The sequence below is a fragment of the Sinocyclocheilus grahami genome, unplaced genomic scaffold (assembly GCF_001515645.1).
Source record: "Sinocyclocheilus grahami isolate Dianchi unplaced genomic scaffold, SAMN03320097.WGS_v1.1 scaffold346.1, whole genome shotgun sequence".
In the NCBI taxonomy this organism is placed as follows: Eukaryota; Metazoa; Chordata; class Actinopteri; order Cypriniformes; family Cyprinidae; genus Sinocyclocheilus; species Sinocyclocheilus grahami.
Window position 1 is genome coordinate 926639 of NW_015505525.1, and position 25638 is coordinate 952276.

General features: G+C 35.7%; 2 protein-coding genes across 2 annotated transcripts; one reads left to right on the plus strand and one right to left on the minus strand.

Annotated features, from left to right (window-relative positions):
- Positions 1-1920: 1920 nt before the first annotated feature.
- LOC107548312 (neuropeptide Y receptor type 1-like) lies at positions 1921-17586 on the minus strand. The gene is made up of 3 exons (XM_016228943.1): positions 17529-17586; positions 12006-12827; positions 1921-2337 (listed from the first exon to the last, which is right to left on the minus strand). Exons 2-3 carry the CDS (start codon positions 12726-12728, stop codon positions 1921-1923), a joined length of 1140 nt encoding a protein of 379 aa, XP_016084429.1. The 5' UTR covers positions 12729-12827; positions 17529-17586.
- Positions 17587-22037: 4451 nt separating this feature from the next.
- med28 (mediator complex subunit 28) lies at positions 22038-24951 on the plus strand. The gene is made up of 4 exons (XM_016228944.1): positions 22038-22277; positions 22604-22670; positions 23862-23974; positions 24149-24951. The coding sequence occupies exons 1-4, from the start codon at positions 22116-22118 to the stop codon at positions 24344-24346; spliced, it is 540 nt and encodes a 179-aa protein (XP_016084430.1). The 5' UTR covers positions 22038-22115; the 3' UTR covers positions 24347-24951.
- The last annotated feature ends 687 nt before the right edge of the window (positions 24952-25638 follow it).

Here is a 25638-nt window from a genome sequence, read left to right on the forward strand (position 1 = left end):
TTGTGTTGTGATATTTTTGTTGCTCCAATTCTGGCCCTGTGTCGCTAAGCTCTTGTGGGAAGTTAAAGAGCTTTCTCTACCACTGAAAGTAAATATGAAATGCTAAGAGATGCATTTTTGCTCACTTGTTTGCACCAGCAACTGTCATATTGATGGCAACTACCTAACAAGTGAAATAAACGGTATAAAATAATTAATATCAGGATATATTGTTTGAAATGTGTTTTCAGTATTGTACTCTACTGTATATTTAGAACATGCAATGGGCTTTTTGAAAAAATAAACAAACATGGAAAAATAGAAATCTGAAATCCAAAAAGATTAAAAAATATCTTCAGCAAATGAATCAGTTATTATGTATACAGTATATGGAACATTCTGTACACAAAAAGCACAGTGACCTACCAAGCACAAACATAATCATGTCATAGCAAATCTCTATAACTGCATTGCTTTGAAATCTGGTACTCTTTTGTACTGGGTTGATCTTTTTGTGATTCTGTTGTTGTGGTAATTTAGAACGGATCAATCACTGACGTTGGCAAAATCCCAACAACAGCACATGATAGTCTGCTCAGCAACAGAGGAGCTTGATAACCACTTCAATGGCCTTCTATTTATCATTCTGTAATTTCTGAGGGTAATTATCAAAAAATACTTTTGCTACTACACTTTTAATGGTAGTCTAAAAACTAAAACTTCAATGACCACAGTGATCATAAAACAAGTGGTGAAGGCATTACACTGGCGAAACATTTTTTTCTTAATAATGCAGGAATAAATCAAAAAAATATACTGAAAATCTGTCAAGCAATAGTATATCACACATAACGTAATAGAGGTCATTAATATCAAATTAGAAATAGCAAAGCATCAGTTACAATCATTATGCATCACTGAAGATGTACATTAATTAAACTATACTGACACATTCCTATTTGTTTGTTTGCGTGTAATATGGATTGAAAGTAACAAAATGGAACAAACAAAAAACTGTTTAAAGAAGGGTAACCCAATCCTGTCTAAAGACCTCAATTCTGGAGTGTTTTAATTATGGTATGGATCTAAACTCTACAGGACATTGGCCTTCCAGGAGCAGGACTGGACACCCTGGTTTAAAATAAACCACTGTGAGCAATAGCACAACAGCCTTGTTCACACCGTCAGCATTTAAATGGCTGGAGGTTGCCGTGCCGCTCTGCACAGCTTTGTCACATCGCCAACAGTCGCTGTCACTCGAGACATCAGAAATCGCAAAGTCTCTTTGAAAATGAACAATGTCAGGTCACTTTGTTCCTGCAAATTGCTGTCCATCTGAATGCCTCTTAAAAACAGGCTTTTACTTCCTGCAGGCTTGGTTTGTCAAAGGAATAACTAAGAAGAAAATCAATTTAGTTTTGGTTTCAACACTCAGAACTCGAAAAAATTAATCCAGCACAGAAACAGTTCGGAGTTTCTCTTAAAAGTCACATCTGACATTCATTATACATTTAAATCCATCTTTGAATTTGGGACCTCTTGGGCTTTGCATTAATTTTCACTTTTGCTTTCTTCGCTCTAAGTCAAACACGCAGCAAGAAGATTTCATCTTAGTGATCAAAGCTCAGTCCATTGGCCTGAACCTCATACAATTTCTGTTATGTCTTCAGACGTAGACTCGGTCCCAATGAGGCCTCACTGATGCGGGACACAGGATGTTTGCAAGAAATGTATTCAGCATCCTTGCTTGATTTTGTATGTACAATGTTACGAGTATACTATAATACAGACAGAGCTTGGAAAATAGTTGCAGCAATAGTCCTGACATCAGTCGTTATGTTAACTAACCATCACTCTTATTGTAAATGCACACTTTTGAACTAAATCTAAAGAGATGCATTTTTTCAGAACAAAGACACGAGTATCATTTACAAAACTGCACTAGAGATCTAGGCTACTAATTTTCAGTGACATCTTGGACACATCCGTGTGAATAGTCGACATTGCAACCATGTCATATTCATTCTCCCGTGCTGACACAATCTTGCAGAGTCGGAAGGCCCGGAGGTCACGCTGGAAGTTGCGGTTTAGGAACCCGTAGAACACTGGGTTTATGCAGACCGAGCACATCGCAGTCAAGTGACACAGCGAGAACAGGAGATTGTGGGTACAGTTCATAGCCACTTCGTGGTTCCAGTCGATGACAGCGTTAAAGACGTTCAACGGGAGCCAGCAAACCGCAAATGCCACGACAATGGAAAAGAGCATGATGTTTATCCGTTTAGTCTCACTGCTACGGTATTTGTTTTCACGCATTCTGTCCATCATGTTATTACGCCGCTGCAGACGTGTGTAGATCTGAGTGGAAGAGAAGTGGGGGACAGATAAACAATTATTTATTCATATCTCATATATCAGAGAGTTTCTTCAATTACAGTATGAACACTTTTGGCCTAGTGGACATTTAGAAAATTATCATTATTTTCGCTCCTACAATTTCAAATGGTCTAAAAACTAAAACTTGACCACAGTGAACATAAAACAAATTGCCATTACATTGAGATTTGTTCTTTTAATTATAAAGGAATAAATCTCAAAAATATACTGAAAAGCTGTCAGTAGGCAATTGCACCTCACACATATCACATATAATATTCAAGAGGAAACTAATATCCATACTAAATTAGAAATAGCAAAGTAACATTTTGTTCAGTTGCATTATGTATCAATGCAGATGAACATTGCATTAAACTACTGAGACATTTCATTTTTGTTTGCCTGTGTATAATGTGAATTAAGAGTAGCTTATTAAAAAAAATATTATCATGTGATTATGGCGCTGGAGATACATAGAGATAGAGTAGATCTGACTGGAAGAGAAGAGGGAGACAGATAAGCAATCATTTATTCATATTTCATATAAGGGTGTTTTTTTAATTATGAAGAAATTTTCCTCTGGACATTTAGAAAATTATTTATATAATTTTTCCAATGTCCAGCAGCAAATATATATCACTATATATCAATATATAGAGAAATTCTGCCATTTCTTTTACTTTTTCTGAAAGTAATGACAATTTCCACCACATTTTTGGAATAAAACAAATCTTTTGTTTTGCTGAGGCTAATATCAGAGAGAGAGATTTTATTTTTTATTATTTTAAAATTGTATGTATTATTTTATTGTAAGTAGAATTATATGCATCTATAATGAATGTTTGAGACATATTTTATTTTTAAATTGAAGTTTAAAAAGTTTCACACATGAAATATTGAAATGGTTTATGTTAGTTTGATTTTTAATTATTTTAAAATTGTATGTATTATTTTATTGTAAGTAGAATTATATGCATCTATAATGAATGTTTGAGACATATTTTATTTTTAAATTGAAGTTTAAAAAGGTTCACACATGAAATATTGAAATGGTTTATGTTAGTTTGATTTTTATACAGTTTTAAACAATATTTATTATGATGAATTCTCTTGTAACTGAATTTATAATTTATGAGTTTATGACATCTGGGTTATAAAATCTGGGTCTTGGACAAAAGTAAAATTTATACATAAAAGGCCCTTGAAAAATTCATAAAAATAATGGTCCAAAGCTTCCAAGTGGATTTTAATGTGATCTTCATCAAAAAGATTATATGAATACACATTTACTATATACTTTAATTAGATTTGCAGTCTAAAATCAACTCCCTCCACCAACAACCACAGTACATAACCCTATGACACGCTCACCGAAGCTCATAAACTATAGCTGACCTGAGGGCAAACCATCATTAAAAACACAGTGAGGGAAAAGCTGCTCTGACATTTCAGATGATGGTCTTTGTGTGAGTGTATGTGTGTTTTCAGGCTCTGTGTCTTTTATATTATTGAGTCAACACAAACTGACAGACAGAATACAAACAGAACACTCTTTAAGGACCACAAACACAGCATTGCAAGTTAAATAATGGCATTACAACGTCACTGTGTTGTCACAGAATGTTAAAGTGCCTCGGTAAGCACACTGAACTTGCCAAAAACAAATCAAAGTAAATGCATGGAAATTTCTCTTGTTCTACTCGAACAACAAAGAGAAGACAGGTAAAATGAAAAGATGGGCTGGGAGGCAGGGGCCCGACCCAAAAGGTCAAGTTATTGCTGCTTAGCATGGACTTGGCTCTTGCTGGTAGATATTGGAATTACACTTTAACATCATTTACGCTGTTTCCTACCACGGAGTAAAAGCTGATTGCAGATTTCTTTAATATCCTTGGGGCCAAAACAAGTTGTTAAGGAGAAGTTGTATAACAAATTGGTAGAGGCTGGAATTTTGCCGGATGAGTCTGTAGAAGGGTTCGCGGGGAAGAGTGCTGAAACCGCGGTAGATGGGGATACCTTGTCTTTTCCTAGTATAGATCCTAGTCATCCTCGTTTTGATCCTATGCTAGCTATTCAATTAAAGGAGTTGGGTCTGCAGTTAAAGGAACAGGATTATGATGCACAGCTTCTTAATTATCAGACTCTGGAGTTAGAGGCTGATAATAAATTTAAATTACGTAGTTTGGAACTACAAGCCAAAGCGCCATCTAACATGCCTGTGCCTATGCCTAGATCTAGACCTCCATCTCCTCGTTCACCAGTGAATGTAAAGGTTTCATCTGTACCGGGTCAAAGTCTGCCACCCATTACCTCCTCTTCTGTTGGTGAGTCTGTGACCAGCTTTGATGTGAGTAAATACATTACACTTGTTCCTCCTTTTAGAGAGATGGAGGTAGACTCTTATTTCGTCACTTTCGAGCGTATAGCAGCTGCATTACGCTGGCCAAAAGAGTTGTGGTCGTTGCTGTTACAATGTAAATTAGTGGGTAAAGCTCAGGAAGTGTGTACAGCCTTACCTATTGAGCAAAGTTTGAACTATGATACCGTTAAAGCTGCTGTTTTGAGAGCGTACGAATTAGTACCTGAAGCTTATCGCCAGAAATTCAGAAACCATCAGAAAATTACTAGTCAAACCTTGTAAAGTGAGTTTGTTCATGAGAAAATGGTGTTTGACAAATGGTGTGCAGCTAGCAGAGTTACGTTTGAGTAATTACGAGAACTCTTGTTGTTAGAAGATTTTAAGAGTTGTGTTCCAGAGGACATTGTTCTATAAAGAACATCTTTCCCCATTGACGACCATTCAAAAACATTTAATTCTAACTAAATATTTTTATTCAAGCAACATTTAAATTACAAATATTTAATTGCATTGTGATATTTTCAAATAATAATATATCATATTTTTGAGCATCCAGCACCACGTACAAACCATTAAACCATTGCATACATTCAGGGGTCCTGTGCTAGAAAGATTTGTTGTTGTTTTTTTGTTGTTGTTGGTCTAAACCCCATATATATTTAAGCATTCATGGGGGCTAGACCAAAAATAATCTATTTAGATCTAGCCATAGTTAACAATTACTTGAATGCTTATAAATAAATAAATGTTGCCTTGGACATTAACTGAAATAAAAAGATTCCACTAAAATGACAAAATCTAGAACTAAAATAACAATAAATTAAAGATTTAATTCATTGAAAAAATTTAGTTAAATAATTTAGTAAATATTAAACACAAAAAGGTAATTTCAAATATTAATATAAAATATTATTTAAATAATACTAAAATAACAGATATATTCACATTGTTACAAGTTTTTCAAACATTTCCAGGAAACACACAAGTAAAATAGTCACTCACAAACAGAAATTGTTAAAGCAAGTAACCAAGTTTTTTTTTTTTTATAAGATCATTATAGAATTCTGATAACAACATTAAATATGCCATATAATGTTAGCCTTTGCAATAGCTTATTTGGCTCCAAAAGGCAATTTAGATAGCACAAGATGAACCACATTTCAACATTTTCCTCAAAATTTCCAATAAATAAAAAACAATGTAATAATTTGCGCAGTGGAATTAATTTTTAGTTGTGTGAGTTTGGATAGCTATGGGACAGAGCAGGTATGCCATTCTCAAAAGCCTTGTCTTTCTTTCCTAATGATGGAAAAACAGTCTGTCCACTTAGAACAGAACATCTGTACAAGCTCCACCCAGTGCATGTGCATTTGCATGCCTTATTAGCACAAGATGAATGAATTAATCATTAGTTCATTAGACGCACACAGATCAGAGTCTTGCAAGCACAACTGACTTCAGCCTTCTTTTCTCTCCTCTTTATCTTTTCCTCCGTTTTTCATTCTCTCTCTTTATTTGATGAATGGCAGCGCTGGCACAGAGTCCTGTGACCTAAAATAACAGCATGACACAAAACCCAGAGGCAGAGAGAGAGAGAGAATGAATACGCAGACTGAGATGCATGTGTTCATAACTTATTATTTACTTCAGCTCAAATATGAAAGCCAGCATTAGCCAGACTGAAACAGTGAATTTGTATACAGTATGGTATGTAATTTGTAGGTTTGACTCCATATCCAAATTATTTCCATGGAAAGCTGGCTTTGTTAAGTGGGCTGATTAAACGTGATTCTAGGTCGATTTTACTGACAGCTGAACAAAAAAAGTCCCTCAGTCATTAGGACTCAAAGTCGTTGGCTCATACAGAGAGAGAGAGAGAGACTGATCTGATGCAATCCGACAGTTGCTGCCCTGACCGGACAGCCAGAATCTTTGTTGGCGTCACATTCTGAATTATTGGACCGTGGGATGGTTGGATGACAGTAGCACCTAAGGATCCAACTGAATATAAATGCTTTAGTCATACTCTGTGGTAGTGATAGACCAAGATATTGGCCAGAGTGATTAATTGGCTGGCTGAGATCACGTTACAAAATAAATCAAAATCTACTAACAATGCTGTCAGTGAATAGCATATTTTAAATATTGTGGTGAATTTGAAATAATTATGATGTCAAATAAGTCTGATTTAAATAACGTGAAAATCTGAGCACATTTATTTGCCATTATTAAGAGGTAACACTTTTCTTTTTGTTATATAAAGGTTTTGGAAACAATTTTACAATGACTCCATTTATATTTGCATAGATTTCATTGTTTTACCCTTGTTTTAATCCTAAACTATGAAAATTCTATGTAAAAAATATGATTTATTGTCTCTCAATCCAATCATAAAGCATGACAGTGTAAAAAAAAATCCAATTACTACAAAAATAAAGTTTTTTGACATTATTTTACCACGTCATAAGAAGTCGGTACTATTTTTTTTTATATAAGGTGATTGATATGAAATATGAAACATGATTAATGTATATCACTTGTGGATATCTTTCGTGCTTCATTTTAAGATTTAGCAAATAAGCAAAGCGGGTGAAAAAATTAATTATTGTGCATTTAGGAAAAGCTAGCTACAAAATTGGCCTTGAAATGAGACAAATGAGACACCGATATGTGATTTCCATAACCATCGTTTCAATCACAGCATGTTATCAAACAAAATACATAATTTCAGAAGTGGGTTTTCATGGCTTTCATAAAAATGACAAAAATGTCTGTGTCCACACTGCTCAACAAATTAAATAAACTATCAAGAGTGTGAAAAGTGCTTTTGCTTTTCTGTGATGCAACTTGGTCCAAACCACAAAAAAGCATCATTTTAAAATGACAGCGGCAGAGATGGAAAAAACACAAGTGAGGAAGAGAGGAAGAGAAAGAATGAGACAAATTGGGATATGTGTGCATGTGGGTGTAAGTGCTGTTCCATTTTTGAACTAACCGCCCGTGGTTAATTGGGTGTAAAAGTGACAAGCATCCTTGACAAAACTCGGTCATTTCACTTGAACACCAACAAACGCTCAACAGCACTTGACAATCTGAACAGTGAGCCATCGTCATAATGACGGCAGAATGCTCATTCTGTCACCCCACACACGCATTTTAATTTTTACAACTCTATTAGCATAATAATCTCCATATTAAACCCATTACTGAGAACCGGGAGCTTGTCACATTAATCTTTCTTTCCATTTACGCCGTTCTTTACACATCATAAAGTTTTGAATCCTTTGTATTGCAGCATATCTTTCGGTTTCTTTATTATTATTACTTCTATTTTTGTACCCTTTGCGGATGAGCCATTATGACTCATCCTTGTGATCTTGGGGGTCTTTGAATTTTTAAATGATCCGTTTTTGCACAGTCTCCCTCTTACGAATTCATTCTGCCATTCTCTGACCAATCCCACCCTCTCTCGCTTTTCTTTCAAAACCTGCAGCAGTACTGGGTTTATGTTGGCAATGAGCTGATGTGGCAGGTCATGTTGGCTGCTGGTCATGTTCAGTCAGAGCTATACTGGATTCTAGGACAGAAAAATCTCAGTAATAATCTTTATACAATACAGCAGAACGGAAGAGACATGCCCTTTTGTTTGTGTGTGTGTTTATGATTGTATTTGTGAGACTGCTATAATATTCAACTAGTTTTGTATCTGTAACTTGTCTCTACTCCTAAAAAGTCGACATGAATTTCTATTTTACTTCTGTAACTATCAATATTTGAGAGTTAAACTGGATATATGACGAGAAGGTGTTGGCTTTATCCATTTGGGATTTGACTGGATGATGAAACGTGGGTGTTAACAGAATCGAGTTATTTCATTTTGATTTAAGACAACCACTTTTCTTTTGTAAATAATATGCGCTGATGAATCGCTTACAACAAGAGCATGAATCTAAATAGTAAATAAGTCCGTTTTTCCTTTTAGTTGACTTTAAGACCAGCCTCAACTTGTTATCTTTCCATAGAGGACAATCAGTCTGGATGAAAACACGTCCATTAATTCAACTAAATTAGCTTTATAAATATGATCAAATAATGAAGCTTCAACTGACTCCCCAAATTAGATAACGGTAAACAGAGTACAAAAGAGTAAAAAGTCAGACTTACAGAATCTCACGCTGAGTTGAATTCCAAGTCAGCCGTTCACATCACAGTTACTAGGTCAAACACTGACTGACTTGTGCTTTTTTTGCTTAGGGCTTTATAAAGTGTCTTGTTACTGAAATCTATAACGCATCATTTACCATGGCGGAAGTACGCCGTGCAAGAGGATGCCTAAAAGTCAGTCGAAAAATCGATACAAATTGGATTTACAAAAAGTATTTTAGGGCTGGCAGGATTAAAATATCCTTAAAACAAAATTATTTAACACATTTACCAAATTTGATTTCAGTCTGCTTTTGGAAATCATACAATTAATCTACCTTATTTTATTGTATTGACTGCCCTTGTGTTTAATGGTATATTTTATAGTGTTTATACATCTAGCATTATTGTAATAGTAGACAAACTCAACTTAAAATAAATATTTTCCAGATAATATTTTATAATTAGCCTTAGTAAAACGACCATATAAAAGCTAACTATTTAATTAAAAAAAACATGCCTGAATAATATCATATAATATGTATTTTACTACGGGGGTCCCTTACATGATCACATTCATCATATTTGGGTGGCATCAAAAAAGTTTGAAAACCCCAGGCCTATAGGCTACATGAAAGAAAAACTCAAAATACATTTTTACACATTCCACACATCTGAATTATGCACATTACTAAGAGACTGATAAAAACAGTTAATTTATCACTTTACTTGACAAAGATTTGGGGAGTTTGAGCGTCTTGCGCCTCTTCTGACGGATAACCACTGACTATTAAATTGAAATCTATCAAGTATGCCAGCATAACATTTACAAATAAGTACCAAACCCACTTAGATAAGCCTGAATAAATGTCAAACTGCAAAGTTCTCAGTGACGTCTCACCCACCCCTAACGTCCCTGGACAGACATAAGCTGAACTCTCCAGGGACAGGAAAAGAGCAACAAACATGTACAGTACATATGCTTGAATACCATAGTCTTCACAAGAGACGTGGACTAGACTGTGATACAGCAGTCAGGGTGTTGTAGGAGGGATTTGTTCTGTTCTGTTCAGACTGACATAAGAATATGGAATAAATTGGGCTCCCCACAGCCCACAGAGTGTCTTCTAAATAACGGTGAGAAATGAGTGTTCCTCTAGCACCCCAAAAAAATGATACATTATTCAGTGTCGTGGGAAATTGTATTAATGTCTGTTTAGTGTTCAAGAAAAAAAAACTTAAAGGGAAAATCTACTTTTCAACTTCAGTTAGTATTCTAAAGTAAACCCATAGGAAAGATAAATAACATATGAAACTTTTATAATACTAAAATGGCTTCATTTGTTCTCACAGAGACAGCAATGAGATTAAACACAAACAAACAAACAAACAGAGACTTTATGAAATTTCTGTCATTACTCACCCTTGTGACATTGTAAACCTGTATGTTTATTTTCAGAGAATTGTAATATTGATCTTTTCCATAAAGCAACTGTTCATAATAGCGACCACAGACTTTAAGCTCAAAAAAAGACAAAGGCACATTATTAAAGTGGTCTGAATGATTCATGCACTATATGCCAACCCTTCTGAAGTCATATAATAGCTCTTTGTGAGGAACAGGCCATAATTTAAGTAAATTATTTCCTGACAATGTTGATCTCCACAGCAGCTCTCAAATCATATTATGCCTATGATTCCTATGATGATGTCAAGGGTTCTACATCATGACATTTTGTTAAGAGACACTGAAGGACCAGTGACGTCTGATGATACTGACGTCCAGAATGCGTCATAGGTGGCATATCTGATTAGTGAACAGTGAAAAATGACTTGGAAAAGATCTATATATAGATGTTCTGTATATTTGTTTGTCTTTGTGTGAATGCATGCGAGTTTTGAGAGTACATAATGACACAATTTGAATTATTTCATTTCATTGAACTGAAATATTCTCTGTATAAATCTCTCTCTCTCACATCAGCCCTACAGTGCACTTATTGTGTACATGCATGTTATTACATTATACTTATATTACACATTGCACTCCCCTGTAATTACACCTGTAATTCATTTCTGTAATCACATCTATAATTATACCATTTACCCTTCCTTTACCCCTTAAACCTAACCAAACCACCAAACCTGTCCTCTAACCTTACCAGTGTCCTTCCTCAATAGCAGCAAAAGTATTGTGCAATTCAACATGAACACAATAGATAGACAGATTGCTGTATTCATGTGATGTTAAAGCTGAATTTTCAGCAGCCATTACGCCAGTCTTCAGTGTCACATGATCCTTTAGAAATTATTCCAATATATAGATTTTTAATTAACATTTAATACTATTACCAATTTGGAAAACAGTTGTGCTACTTAATATGTTTGGGAAAACCATTACTTTCAGGATTCAGAACAGAAAATTCAAACAAACAGCATTTATTTAAAATATTTTTTTAACAATGTATAAATGTGTACAGTCACTTTTCAACAATTTAATGTATCGCTGCTGAATGAAAGTATTAATTTCTTAAGAAAAAAAACAATCTAACTGACCTCAAACTTTTGAATGGTACTACTGTATATGTAAAAATATAGGTATACATGACTCATACATGACATAGACCTACACATATTGGGCCAGATTTACGAACAGCTTGCGTCAACGCAAACCGTCTTTTGGTGTTAAAACAGTACTGTCAGGATTTACTAAAGAACTAGCGCTGAAAAGGTGTGGACACAGTTATTTTTGCATCTGACCTTATTGAATAAGCATTTGTAGGAATTTCCCTTTCAGACAGATAATTTATGGGAGGAGAGTATTAAAATGAATCACGTAACACGATTTACTAACGTTTGCACGTCAAATTACTGGTATTTGCGCCAATATTTAACGCCCAAAAAAAGCATGTCTTGAAGCAGACGGTAATTTGTGCTGCTCTTGGTAGATTGTGCTGGACATTTTGGAAATGATCTGGCTGCGTCTGTGTTCTTTACTGTGCGCATTGTTAGTAAAACTAAATTTTCCCCTCCCATCTGTGCTTTTATGGAACTGCGCTCTAATGCTAATTTGCCCTGTTTAGTAAATCTGGCCCTTATTCTTTTACAGTATGCCACCATCTCTTCTTACTCGTCTCTCTGGTCTTACCTTCAAGTAACAGATGAAGATGAAGATGAGAGGAGTGATGTACTGCAGCACCAGCATGCCAGTGGTGTAGGTGAGCTTGATTTCTCTGGAGGGCCACTCCTCCACACACACCACCTTTCCCCTGTACTGCTCCTGAAACACTGAGGGCAGCTGCTTCAGCGGGGCGTCTGTCACCCTGGAGAACAACAGAAAGGGTGTGGCAGTGAGGGCGGCCAGGGCCCAAGTGAGGCTGATGCCCAGACAGGCGTGGTTCAGGTTTGGCCTCCATCCGCGAGGGTGTAGGATGAGCTGGTGTCTCTCAATGGCGATCAAAACCAAGGAAAAGATGGACACCGAGACGGAGCAGCACTGGACCAGGCTGTTGAGTTTACACATGACTGCGCCGAACACCCAGTGGTCCATGAAGGTGTAGATGAAGGTGAACGGCAGACACACCAGGGACATCAGCAGGTCCGAAACAGAGAGGTTTGCGATTAGGACGTTCGTGACGTTGTGAAGTTCCCGCTGCCGTGCGATGACGAGGATGAGAGCCAGGTTGCCGACGACACCCAAAAGTACCACAGCACTGTAGGCAATGGCCATCACAACAAACAACGAGTGGCTGCCGTAGCATTCATCGCCATATGCGATTGTGAGGTTAGCGAAGGAGCAATTCGATATGTCCAAGGAACAGTTCAGAGCAGTGATTGGTGGAACTGGTGGAGAGAGGGCGGAGTCTGGCATTGTTACACCTCCTATGCAGTTAGATGGTGTTGATCATAGACTCCTTCCTTCCAGGTAACAACCTTTCCAGCACCATGTTTTAGTAATTCTGACAACACACTGTGGAGATATAAGAAAACATTTCAATCAATACTCAGAAAAGACAAGGCAGTATCTACTGTCATGTCTGATTACAGACCAATCCAGTTATAAAAATCAATAAATGTTCCCTTCAGTCATATTTAATAGAGTTATTTTAATCTTCTAGCATCATCTTTTCTATTGACCTTAGCCTTGTTGATCTTTATTTCTAAGACTTATATTACACTTTGAAAGGGCAAGTAATACACATTTAATTGTGTAATATTATAAATCATCCAACAGCATTCCACAGGCAATATAATAACATTACAAAATCATAATAATGTTTTCCATTTCTAAAAGCTGTTTAATTAAGCCTGCATGGTATGCATGGAATTGAGAAGTTAATTAAGATTTTGGCACTCGATTCTTTTTTAAAATTAAGCCATCAAATACTCCTGGCTGAGCTACTGGCTAATAATATAAATAAAACCATTGGATGTTGGCCCATGCGCGCGCGCGCACATGCACACACACACACACACACATCTAGGCATTTTCCACTGACAGTAACATTTTATTTTAATATGTAGCAATGGTACTCGTATTCTTAACGAAAATTTTCGGTACGGGTAACGGGCCTTTCGGTTTGGTATGCATGTGTTCCGATCAATTCATTAAAAAACATTTTCAGGACATTCAAACAATAAATACCATTATGATGCCGTTGATGTGGTGAGACAGATCGCTGTATAAACGCCTCAGTTAAAACGGCAGCACGGAGTGCGAGTGAGCGATTTCATCTCTTCCTCTTTACTACTAGTTTTAACGTAAAATAAACATGAATGAACATCTCATGTGTCACGTTATCGCTCAATCAGTGTTTCGATTGCGGAAAGACGTCAGTAAAACAGCTTTTAAACTAAATGTCTTGTAGTTCATTTACCTCAGGCAAGTCATCAGTGTCCACAGCTCATTAGTTTGCTGGAGAAATGAAGTCTAGAGAAGAGCATTTCACTAAATATTAAGACTATATACTCATTATATTTTACTTTACATGCCAGTGATTATTTAATGTACGTTTAATAAATAAATCTGTTATGAGACAAGTTTGTAACAAAAACTACATTATGTGCAATTTACACGTTTGCATACAATTGTTTAAGTTGAGTGTTGATTATTAAAAAGTAAATAGTAATTGAATTTAAGTTTGGGCTCTGTTGTTAATTGTAACCTTATAGTAATGTAAAGAACTCCCTAGTTTAGAGCAGAAGCTGAGGTAGATTTTTATCCCTAAGAACATTTTTATTATAATTGAATTTATTTAAAGAAAGAGCAATTTGTTCAGTAAACCACTGCTTAAAGTATTAAAATGCAATTTTGTTTAGTTTTTCCCTCCTGCTGTACCAAAAACTTATGGTACTGATTATGTACCATTAAACCCCTAGTAGTTACACTTGCTGCATGTACCTTCTATAGTTATAACTATAAATTTTGCATAATTACAAGCAACTAACCATAAATCAAACTCTAACCCTGTAGTAGTTAATTAATATTACTCAGTACTTGCTTGTGTAATTACACTGTAACAACAACCCCTTGAAATAAACTGTAACCCCAATGGGTTCTATTGTTTTTATAGAAAGCTAATGATATATTCTGTATATATATATCCCTAAACTCTCAAACCTTTCTGCATTTCTACATTTTAAGACATTATTTAGTAAGCCATTTGCAACCTGACTCACATATTTCCAATTCTCTTAAAATTTCTTTAATATACTGTATGAACAGTACACATCATTGATAGGTCTTAATTATAGTTTTACTTCCAGACATAAGCACAGACATAAACTATAATGACTTGCATTGGTCTATATATCAGAGTCGGAAGCAGGTTGTCAAGGTAACAGAGGTGGCAAAGCCTCCTGTTTTTAGGTCTCTGGTTCTTTCATCTCGGGCTCCCTTTTCTTCTGTCTCTATCAGCAGCCAAATTCAACTCTAAATTCACCAGTTTATAATTCAGCGTGTTTAGTTATTGTAAACACATTGTATGAATACATATTTAAACAACATAAACATTACCGGAAGCCCAGCCGTGAATCTCTAACTAACCTTTCTCATTCATAGCAGGCCAATACGTTTACAGTACAATAGTGTCGTGCTCATGAACTGCAATGGGATATGCAGACGGTGGCTAATCCCAATAGACCGAGGCTAAATGGCAGACTGTTCACATGCTCTGTGCAGAGTATTCCCTTGTACCGTTCTACAAAGTGACCTTAAGAGTAGACTGGGCTTACAAAGGGAATACACCAGCATTTGAAGCGGGCACTTAAATGTCAAGATGGAGCGGGAGTCATTCATTCGCCTTTGCATGTCTGTAAAGGGAAAATCTAATTAGGTGTGCAGAGTATTAAAAATGTATTTCAGCCCATCTTTTGTTTGATCTACAGTTTCCATGGTTTCTTGTATTGTTGATGGTCACAGAAGTAATTCCCAACTCTCCTAAGTAGGCCAGTAGTCCACATTAGTGTAGCGGGATAGGTCACCCAAAAATAAAAATGTTGTCATTATTTACTCACCATGAAGTTGTTCCAAACCTGCATGCTATTATTTTTCTCTGAGACACAAAAGGAGATGTAGAATCTTGATGCATCTCAAGTAGTCAGTGCAAACTGTGCGCTATATTCCACATTTTCTGAAACCAAGTGAAAGACTAGTTCTGGGTCTATTCAATTAACCAATTGAATCAATAAAAAAAATCTGACTGAACAATTTGTTTATGAGTCAGACTGATCGGGCTCAAGATCAAGTTCAATTCACGGACACTGTGATCAACTTGCAGCTCAAGTTAACACGAAGCCCGCCGGAGCAAACATTAGTCAACAATAATAAGTCTGCTAAATGATTAAAGCTTAATGTTAATGAGATAAGAAATAATTATTTGCACAGTTTACATATTGAGAACAGGGATAGCATTTGACATGTTGTTAATAACAATAAAAGAAACCAAACATACTCTATTATTCTTATTTTTTATTATACTGAGGGTGTAATATTTGTCATTTCATTGGTCATATGTTGATTGTCTACTCTATAACATAAACAAAAATATTTTGACTTCAAAAATTAGTATGGTCGATATTGCTCTTTTTTAAAAATGATCGGATAAACTAAAAAATGAATGCATTTATAGTCTTTCGATGAATCAGCAGACACTTTTAATGCCATTGCCATGACAATATAATTAGGTCATCGACTGTTGCCTTCCTAGAGCACCATGGAGACTCATTGAAGAAACAGAGAGATGAAGATGCATGTAATGATGCTGATTTGAATGGAAATGATAAAACCTTCAAATTGAGCCTTTGAGGAGCCGAAAATGAGTGATGAGTTTACGATAAAAAATATGACATTTTCTCCAAAAAGACTCACTGGGAGCCATGGGAACCAAACAAGCTAGAGGCGCAGTGCAAAAAGACAAGCACTGAGATAAAGGAAGGAGAAGGATGGAAGAACACCGTGACATATTGACTGACAGAAGAGGCAAGGAGAAACCTTCAAATTGAGCCTTTGAGGAGCCGAAAATGAGTGATGAGTTTACGATAAAAAATATGACATTTTCTCCAAAAAGACTCACTGGGAGCCATGGGAACCAAACAAGCTAGAGGCGCAGTGCAAAAAGACAAGCACTGAGATAAAGGAAGGAGAAGGATGGAAGAACACCGTGACATATTGACTGACAGAAGAGGCAAGGAGAAAATTGTGAAGGCGAGACAGAGAAAACAGATGTTTTAAACGATATCTGATGCCTGAAGTCTTTGTTAGAGTTCTAGTAGATAGTAAAAATATATATTTATCTCAGAATCACAAATATCAAATCCCCAATCCATAGTACAAAATTGTACAAATCAGTATTAAAATATAAAGAAAACATGTCTGTCTTTCATAACACACATAGCATCAAACATCCTTCGGCTAGAATGATGACAAAATGAACTTTGATATTTTCACAGTCTGTACCAGGAATTTATAGAGCACCAAAAAAGACAAATTCACAGAGTATGTCAGCAGTTACAATAATATGTAGCCTATCTAGTGTTGAAATATAATCTTGATAAGACACAAAAAGAGTGGATCTGAGCTCACCAACACATTACCTTAATGTCTCCTCTCAACAATCTGAAATGTGCCATTAGATCCTAAAGAGAAAGATAAGCCCATCCAAGGAGAACATTTAGGCGTGAGGCATCTCCTCCTCAATGTTCTCTCGTTCCCAGGAGAGACACAGTTTCGATGACAGCATTAAGATTAATTATTGCGCGTTATTAGCCACCAAACTCCTGAGTTAAGTGCTTTCGTTTAGTGTGTCGTAAACAGGTCAAAGTCCTGCAGGTACTTTAGTCCTCATAACCTAATGATCCATTTCTTTTTGTTCACCACTTCTGGGCGCGTAAAGTTTATTTTTTAACCCATTATGAAATTGACAAAACCTATTTATCCTACATTTCTCTGCGTTTTCACCTGAAGCCAAAACGTGTTATAGGCTAGTTTATCGCGTCTTGACGCACAGAATAACATCAACCATAGTGAGGAAGATTGAATCGCACTGCGTTGCTGTTTGTTCTTAAATAATAACATGGCATTTTGATGCACGGAGAGAAAAAAAACAGAAATACTGACGATCGAGTAGAGAGATTCAGTATGCTTTCAAAAAAGCGCGTCCCAGAGTCTTACCTGCGGCGCTTCACGCGCGGTCAGACCTGAAGTCTCCATCAGTCTGAGTGAGTGAACGTGTGTGTGCAGCACTGACAGCTGGCTCAACTGCGCCTCTGCACAAGCGTTACTCACGCGGGGGTCCATGGCTGTCCGAAAGCACCAAACGCCACCAATTCACATCATGACACTGTGATGCATTCATATCATGACACTTATTCAAGAGCTGCAGAAAACTGGTCTAGTTCTTGTAGAAAATCTATTCACAGGTCTTTATCAAAGCGTTGTCATTTGATAGCCTAAATGCTCTTTGCACTTTATTAACATATGGTTCCTTTTTATAGTGGAAATATTGTTGCATTGTTCACGGTGCTTTTTCTTCTTTTTCTTTCCAATTAGTAAAACATCCTGAGCCTTGTTTCAGTAGGCTAGCTGCCTAAAGGTTGATGTAGATACCACCCTGCTGAAAAAAAACAATAGAAATCATCACAGAAATTTTAAATGGTTTCCACTACAAATACCATTACAAAGATTACAAACCAACTCTTAACCATTAAAAAATGTCTTTTCTGTAGTGTGTTTTGGGACATACTCCATTAGGATCTAGTGGTTTTAATAAGCCACCAATAGAAGGTGACCAATTACCAGTAGAGATCCACATGGTCCATTACGGTTTCCATTAAAACCAGTACAATTCCCATTATAACCAGTAAAACCATTACAAATTCTGTGATGGTTTCTATTGTTTTTTTCAGCAGGGCACCCAGCTAACAAAATATGTTCCAAGAAGGTTTTGTTAACGTTCACATTAAGTTAGAAAATTTTATTTTTTAATGTTAAAAACGTTTTTATAGATGTTTTTAAAACTCGTTTTCCTGGATGTGCAAACGTTGGAGAAAACATTAAGGTATGTGTGTGTGTACTAACGTCTCCAGAAGGTTATTAAAGACCAGATAACTTTGATCGAACGTTCTACTGATGTTACTGGAAGAATGCTGGTATATAACTCTAAGAGAATCTTGTCAGAACATTAGCCAACGTTCTGAGGACGTGTCCTGTTAGTTGAAAAAGTCCAATTACACATGTTGGTTTCAAACATAGGCTACAGTTCAAAAACCCTATTAAATTATAATATTTTCTGTGAATTCTGACATTTCAATTTCTCATTTTTTTTGTAATAGCTGTTAGGTAAACAAGTGAACACAATTTAATCACACTGGCATAGGCTACACGCATGATTGATGAGAGTGTTGATTTTAACCAAAAAGATTTAGTTGTGTTCTCAGAACAAAGACATTTGTCATACATACAAGTTGTATTTTAATAGCAGGCTACATTTATGCAATTCATCCAGTTACTTTATATTTTAGTTGTTTTGTAAATTGCTTTGGTTCTGGTCGATAAAATATAAATATTCAGTAGGTCTATCTTTTTGTAGACAAGACTTCAAGTTTCTCAGAATTTGGCATTTAAAAATAAACCAACCTGACAAAAGCTGTGGAATTAGTTCCAATACACCCAGTGAAACGTTCCAATAGGGCTGTAGGTGTGATGTTGTGAAGCCTCTCTTCCTGAGTGGAGCAGCGCCACCTGGTGGAATAAAGTAGTGAGAGAACGAGTTCAAGTGCATGTTAAAGGACAGAATTGAATTTGAAATCCATATGAAAATAGATGAAAAGTTTTACTATATTTAAAAGTCTTTTAGCTCTTCCAAAATATTTTTTCTGTCATAGTAAATCATTTCTTTCTTTCTTCTTTTGACATGAAACATGAAAGAGACATAAACATTTGGTAAAATGTTGTCCAATAACTGGAAGCCCAGGTCACTGCAGAGGTTTTGAAACACTCTTCTGACACTTAATGACAACTAGACAGATGCTCTATGGATTTTTCTGCCAATTACTTTAGAAGGAGCTCTGGAGCTCAAGCTCTTTTAAATGTCAGTGAACTTTCTATTTGACCTGTTTGTGCGAGCTGTCACTTTTTATCTGGCTGGTTCTTTTTCCTCAAGCTTCTTTAAAAGGCCCTTTAAAAGTCGTGGGAAGGTCGAATTTTGAGCTGTTATTCATCCGTATGTGTGCAATGAACAATGTGCAATGGCACGAAGCTGAAATTTTCAAAGTCTGAATTTCAGGACACAATGGATACAGAGTAAGAATCAGAAAAAGATAAGAACTTTAGGTGCATGGCCTATACTTTTATGTCCCAATAATTTATTTGATTAAAACGGATTTAAACTTTCTTTCTTTCGTTATTAAACTGTTGTCTTGGAGATATTTTACATGTCTTAAACTTTCAAATTTTTTTCATTTTTAAATGATAACAATCAATGTCATGAATTAGCCATTACATGCTCTAAAACAAAGAGTAAAATACATAGACATTCATACATTTGAATAAATATTGTGGACAACATTTTTTTCAAAAATTATGGCTCAGGCATCATTTCAACCACAATGAACAATTTTGCCCTGATCAGAGTTTGATAATGGATTAGATGAAACGTGACTGTGATTAAGACTTGTGATGTGTAGCACTGTGTGGTGGAAATGTCAAAGCTTATGAAATGTATTTATTTAGTTCGTAAATACATAAATATATGGAAGCCCGTTTCCGCCACTAAATAAAAAAAATAATTCTGTAAGTCATAATAATGAGAAACTAAGTCATAATAATGAGAAACTAAGTCATAATAATGAGAAACTAAGTCATAATAATGAGAAACTAAAGACACTTTTAATGCCATTGCCATGACAATATAATTAGGTCATCGACTGTTGCCTTTCTAGAGCACCATGGAGACTCATTGAAGAAACAGAGAGATGAAGATGCATGTAATGATGCTGATATGAATGGAAATGATAAAACCTTCAAATTGAGCCTTTGAGGAGCCGAAAATGAGTGATGAGTTTACGATAAAAAATATGACATTTTCTCCAAAAAGACTCACTGGGAGCCATGGGAACCAAACAAGCTAGAGGCGCAGTGCAAAAAGACAAGCACTGAGATAAAGGAAGGAGAAGGATGGAAGAACACCGTGACATATTGACTGACAGAAGAGGCAAGGAGAAATTTGTGAAGGCGAGACAGAGAAAACAGATGTTTTAAACGATATCTGATGCCTGAAGTCTTTGTTAGAGTTCTAGTAGATAGTAAAAATATATATTTATCTCAGAATCACAAATATCAAATCCCCAATCCATAGTACAAAATTGTACAAATCAGTATTAAAATATAAAGAAAACATGTCTGTCTTTCATAACACACATAGCATCAAACATCCTTCGGCTAGAATGATGACAAAATGAACTTTGATATTTTCACAGTCTGTACCAGGAATTTATAGAGCACCAAAAAAGACAAATTCACAGAGTATGTCAGCAGTTACAATAATATGTAGCCTATCTAGTGTTGAAATATAATCTTGATAAGACACAAAAAGAGTGGATCTGAGCTCACCAACACATTACCTTAATGTCTCCTCTCAACAATCTGAAATGTGCCATTAGATCCTAAAGAGAAAGATAAGCCCATCCAAGGAGAACATTTAGGCGTGAGGCATCTCCTCCTCAATGTTCTCTCGTTCCCAGGAGAGACACAGTTTCGATGACAGCATTAAGATTAATTATTGCGCGTTATTAGCCACCAAACTCCTGAGTTAAGTGCTTTCGTTTAGTGTGTCGTAAACAGGTCAAAGTCCTGCAGGTACTTTAGTCCTCATAACCTAATGATCCATTTCTTTTTGTTCACCACTTCTGGGCGCGTAAAGTTTATTTTTTAACCCATTATGAAATTGACAAAACCTATTTATCCTACATTTCTCTGCGTTTTCACCTGAAGCCAAAACGTGTTATAGGCTAGTTTATCGCGTCTTGACGCACAGAATAACATCAACCATAGTGAGGAAGATTGAATCGCACTGCGTTGCTGTTTGTTCTTAAATAATAACATGGCATTTTGATGCACGGAGAGAAAAAAAACAGAAATACTGACGATCGAGTAGAGAGATTCAGTATGCTTTCAAAAAAGCGCGTCCCAGAGTCTTACCTGCGGCGCTTCACGATTACACATATAAACTTAATTTATAGATGTGTATTTCGATGATGTATTAGTTTTATTAGCTGTCCCTTTCATGCATCACATGCAATGTTAGCGGTGTTCCTGCAGGGCTTTGACCAACAGATGGCGCTAGCGTGCTGTCACTCTTGCGTTCCGCAGGCGGCGAGGAAGTCTTTTTTTTTTTTTGGATTAGGTTAAGTCATTATTATGAGAAAGTTTCTCATTATTACGAGAAACTAAGTCATTATTATGAGAAAATAAGTCATTATTTCGAGAAACTAAGTCATTATTACGAGAAACTAAGTCATTATTTCGAGATACTAAGTCATAATTTTGAGAAAGTTTCTCATTATTATGACTTACAGAATTATATTTTTTTATTTAGTGGCGGAAACGGGCTTCCATATAAATAGGCCTAAATGGCATGCATGAATTGCATTGCCTGTCCTTGTGCACTAGGTGGTGATACATTACATCTTCAATAGACTAGGACGTCTTTTTACGCACGCGAAGAAAAGTTGTTGTTGTTAACTTGTTATTAGTGGAAAAATGGCGTCGTCCATGGGCGGTATGTTCCCCGGTCAGCAGCCTCCTGGATCTCATCCACCTACAGGTCCTGGTGGTCCAGGTCAGCCAGGACTTCTCACAGGTCCTCCTGGTAACAGAGGGGCAAATAACACTTTAGTAGATGAGCTGGAAGCTTCTTTCGAGGTGAGCAGATCGATAAACCGCTGCTGCTTACGTGTCAGTGATAGATTTTCTGTACAATTATACAAAGAGCGACGGTTTCTAGATAGATCAGATCATCAACTGATTATACACGCACTGAACCCTTTTTATATTTAACATTAATATATTCTTCTTTTATATTTAATATATATAAGCACATGCTTTATGCATGCAGTAGAAGTTAATTGTTTGCTTAGTTGTAGATAGAAACGGTGTCCCATTATTTTGTTGTAGTCTATATAATCAGTGGTGTTATTATTCTAGATTTTGTCATGTAATCTGTCCTTTACTGTTTTTGATCACCACAGGCGTGTTTTGCATCTCTTGTCAGTCAAGACTATGTGAATGGAACAGACCAGGAAGAAATTAGGACTGGTAATTTCCCAGCTGTGTCCTCATGCTGTGATATCAGATAGTAATAGCAGGGAACGTTAATAAATACTTCATAATTACCATATTCATATATACCATATACTCTAAACTGCTTCAAAAAATATCATATTACAGTAATTCATTTTGTTGAGTTATTGGAATCAAAGGTTTTTGCTGATTTTTTTACTGCTCCATAAATCAGAAAATACTGTTAACAGTCAGAAGAAGAAAAAAAAACACGTTTTAGTAGTAGAATGTTATATACAAACCCGATTCCAAAAAAGTTGGGACACTGTACAAATTGTGAATAAAAACAGAATGCAATGATGTGGAAGTTTCAAATTTCAATATTTTATTCAGAATACAACATAGATGACATACCAAATGTTTAAACTGAGAAAATGTATCATTTTAAGAGAAAAATAAGTTGATTTTAAATTTCATGGCATCAACACATCTCAAAAAAGTTGGGACAAGGCCATGTTTACCACTGTGTGGCATCCCCTCTTCTTTTTATAACAGTCTGCAAACGTCTGGGGACTGAGGAGACAAGTTGCTCAAGTTTAGGAATAGGAATGTTGTCCCATTCTTGTCTAATACAGGCTTCTAGTTGCTCAACTGTCTTAGGTCTTCTTTGTCGCATCTTCCTCTTTATGATGCGCCAAATGTTTTCTATGGGTGAAAGATCTGGACTGCAGGCTGGCCATTTCAGTACCCGGATCCTTGCATGACATTTCAAAATGTCTCATTTTCAACATTTGATATGTTATCTATATTCTATTGTGAATAAAATATAAGTTTATGAGATTTGTAAATGATTCCATTACTTTTTTACTCACAATTTGTACAGTGTCCCAACTTTTTTGGAATTGGGTTTGTAAATGAGGCAAATAATATACAAACAAATTCCTCTGTAAAAACCTTAAGAATATAGACCAGAATAAACCAGGAAAGCTTGGTATATGTAAATACTACTGAAGTGGAGGTTTCTAGCGTAGTACATGAGGCAAAACTCGTTTCAGATCAAGTTTCTAATGAAATCTACAGACACAAATACAGTGTAATTTTGATGTTTTTTCCACCAAACATATTATAAAAGTAAAATAGCCCAACATCTCGAAATTGACCATTGCATGTAAAACAGTGGCTTTACTTGTAATGTCTTACCTTCATTTAGCATGTTGTGTATTTCAGGGGTTGATCAGTGTATACAGAAGTTTCTGGATGTAGCCAGACAGACTGAATGTTTCTTCCTTCAGAAAAGACTGCAGCTGTCTGTACAGAAACCAGAACAGGTGGAAAAAGAGGTAAACAGATGTTTTTGTTTTTAAATTCTCTGTAAAATTGTAAAAAAAAATCCATCCATACATTATTTAAATCAAAACCACCTTCATGAACATTTTAGAACTCTTACAGTTCCATTATATTTGAAACATACAGTATACTGTAGTCTAAACTATATGTGCTGTTCGGTGTTTCAGGATGCATCAGAACTGAAGAATGAACTCCAGAGGAAAGAAATGCTGATTCAGAAACATCTTACCAAGATCCATCATTGGCAGCAGGTGTTGGAAGACATCAACGTCCAGCATAAGAAGCCCACAGAACTGCCGCAGGGTCCACTGGCCTTCCTGGAACAGGCCTCAGCCAACATTCCCGCGCCCATGAAACCAAACTGAAGCATGTAGAGATCCAGAACCCTATCCAGACTGTGTTCCCGGGCCACTCTCTCTCTCTCTGCGCAGAGCAAATCGTACAATAAGCCTTTGTTGTGGACTCTTGTTAGTGATGTTTTTGCCATGTTATGTACATCCATGATGTGCTAAAGGACGTTACTGCCACTTATCTCATGAGGAGTGTGTAGGTCTGCCAGAAGGAGGTCATTCTGAAGAACTCGAGGGTTTTTGACATTTAGTCATCAGAATACTTGAAACTGAATTTGTTAGAAAATTGATGGCAAGTTAATCACATTTTTAATATAACAAGCACAGATGTTCTTAGAGCTAAAATGACCAGAAAGGACTTTAGTTAGAGAGAATTAAGTGGGATAACTTTTTGTTCATATTTTATTGAAAGAGCTTTTGTAAAGTTTAAAATAAACATGTTTTGTCATTACTGAAAATTGTGCGCTCGCTTACATTACATTTTCTTTCTCTACTCAGTGCTTAATTTTTTCCCTTTATAAAAGGTTGTATCAATATAAGCAACATTTTTCAGTTATTCTCCAACTACTCACAAATCCTTTGCATTTGAACATTTATTTCCCTTTTGGTAAAAAAAAAAACGAAGGCCTCTAACAGTTTGGCAGCAATAAAACAACCCATTAGCAATCCAAAAATTTCATGAATTTCACTACAAAATGAAAAGAAATTACATAACACACTTAGATATAATATGCAAGAAAAAGCCTACTTTTAAAACCATGAACATTTTTGTATGGTGACATTCATGACATTCCATCAGTATATCATTGTGGAAAAATAATTAAAAACATTTTTTTCAAATAATTATTGCATTGCAGTATTTAAATGTTATGTACAATAAAATAAAACACTCTTACAGTACTGATGATCACCAATGAGAAAAATGGGAAATATACTAAATAAAAAAAAAGAAAAATTAATTTGAAGTGAAAATATGCACAATTGTATGCATCAATATATATAAAAAAAAAACAATAACCATTACATGTGCAAATATATAGTGAAATGAGGTCCATTATAGTGTAAACATGACATAAAAAAAAGTTTGTTATTGCGAATTCAACAATAATATAGTGAACGGTGTTCCTAGTTAAAAAAAAACAAAGACAAAAAAACATTTAACAATGTGCTGATATTGCTGTAACATTTCAAGTATCTTATATATGTTAGGACCATATCCCTCCCTGATATAAACAATTGTTTCTCTTCAATAGGTTTTTGTAGCTGCATAACCTGATAAGCTAGAGAAATCTCTCTGCAAATTATTT

Excerpts from the sequence above, each read along its gene's own strand:
- LOC107548312 (XM_016228943.1), bottom strand. The coding sequence starts at position 12,728 with ATGCCAGACTCCGCCCTCTCTCCACCAGTTCCACCAATCACTGCTCTG. Across the intron at positions 2,338-12,005 it reads TCTTCATCTGTTACTTGAAG|ATCTACACACGTCTGCAGCG; the intron begins GTAAGACCAGAG and ends TCTTCCACTCAG.
- med28 (XM_016228944.1), top strand. The coding sequence starts at position 22,116 with ATGGCGTCGTCCATGGGCGGTATGTTCCCCGGTCAGCAGCCTCCTGGA. Across the intron at positions 22,278-22,603 it reads AGCTGGAAGCTTCTTTCGAG|GCGTGTTTTGCATCTCTTGT; the intron begins GTGAGCAGATCG and ends TGATCACCACAG. Across the intron at positions 23,975-24,148 it reads CAGAACAGGTGGAAAAAGAG|GATGCATCAGAACTGAAGAA; the intron begins GTAAACAGATGT and ends TCGGTGTTTCAG.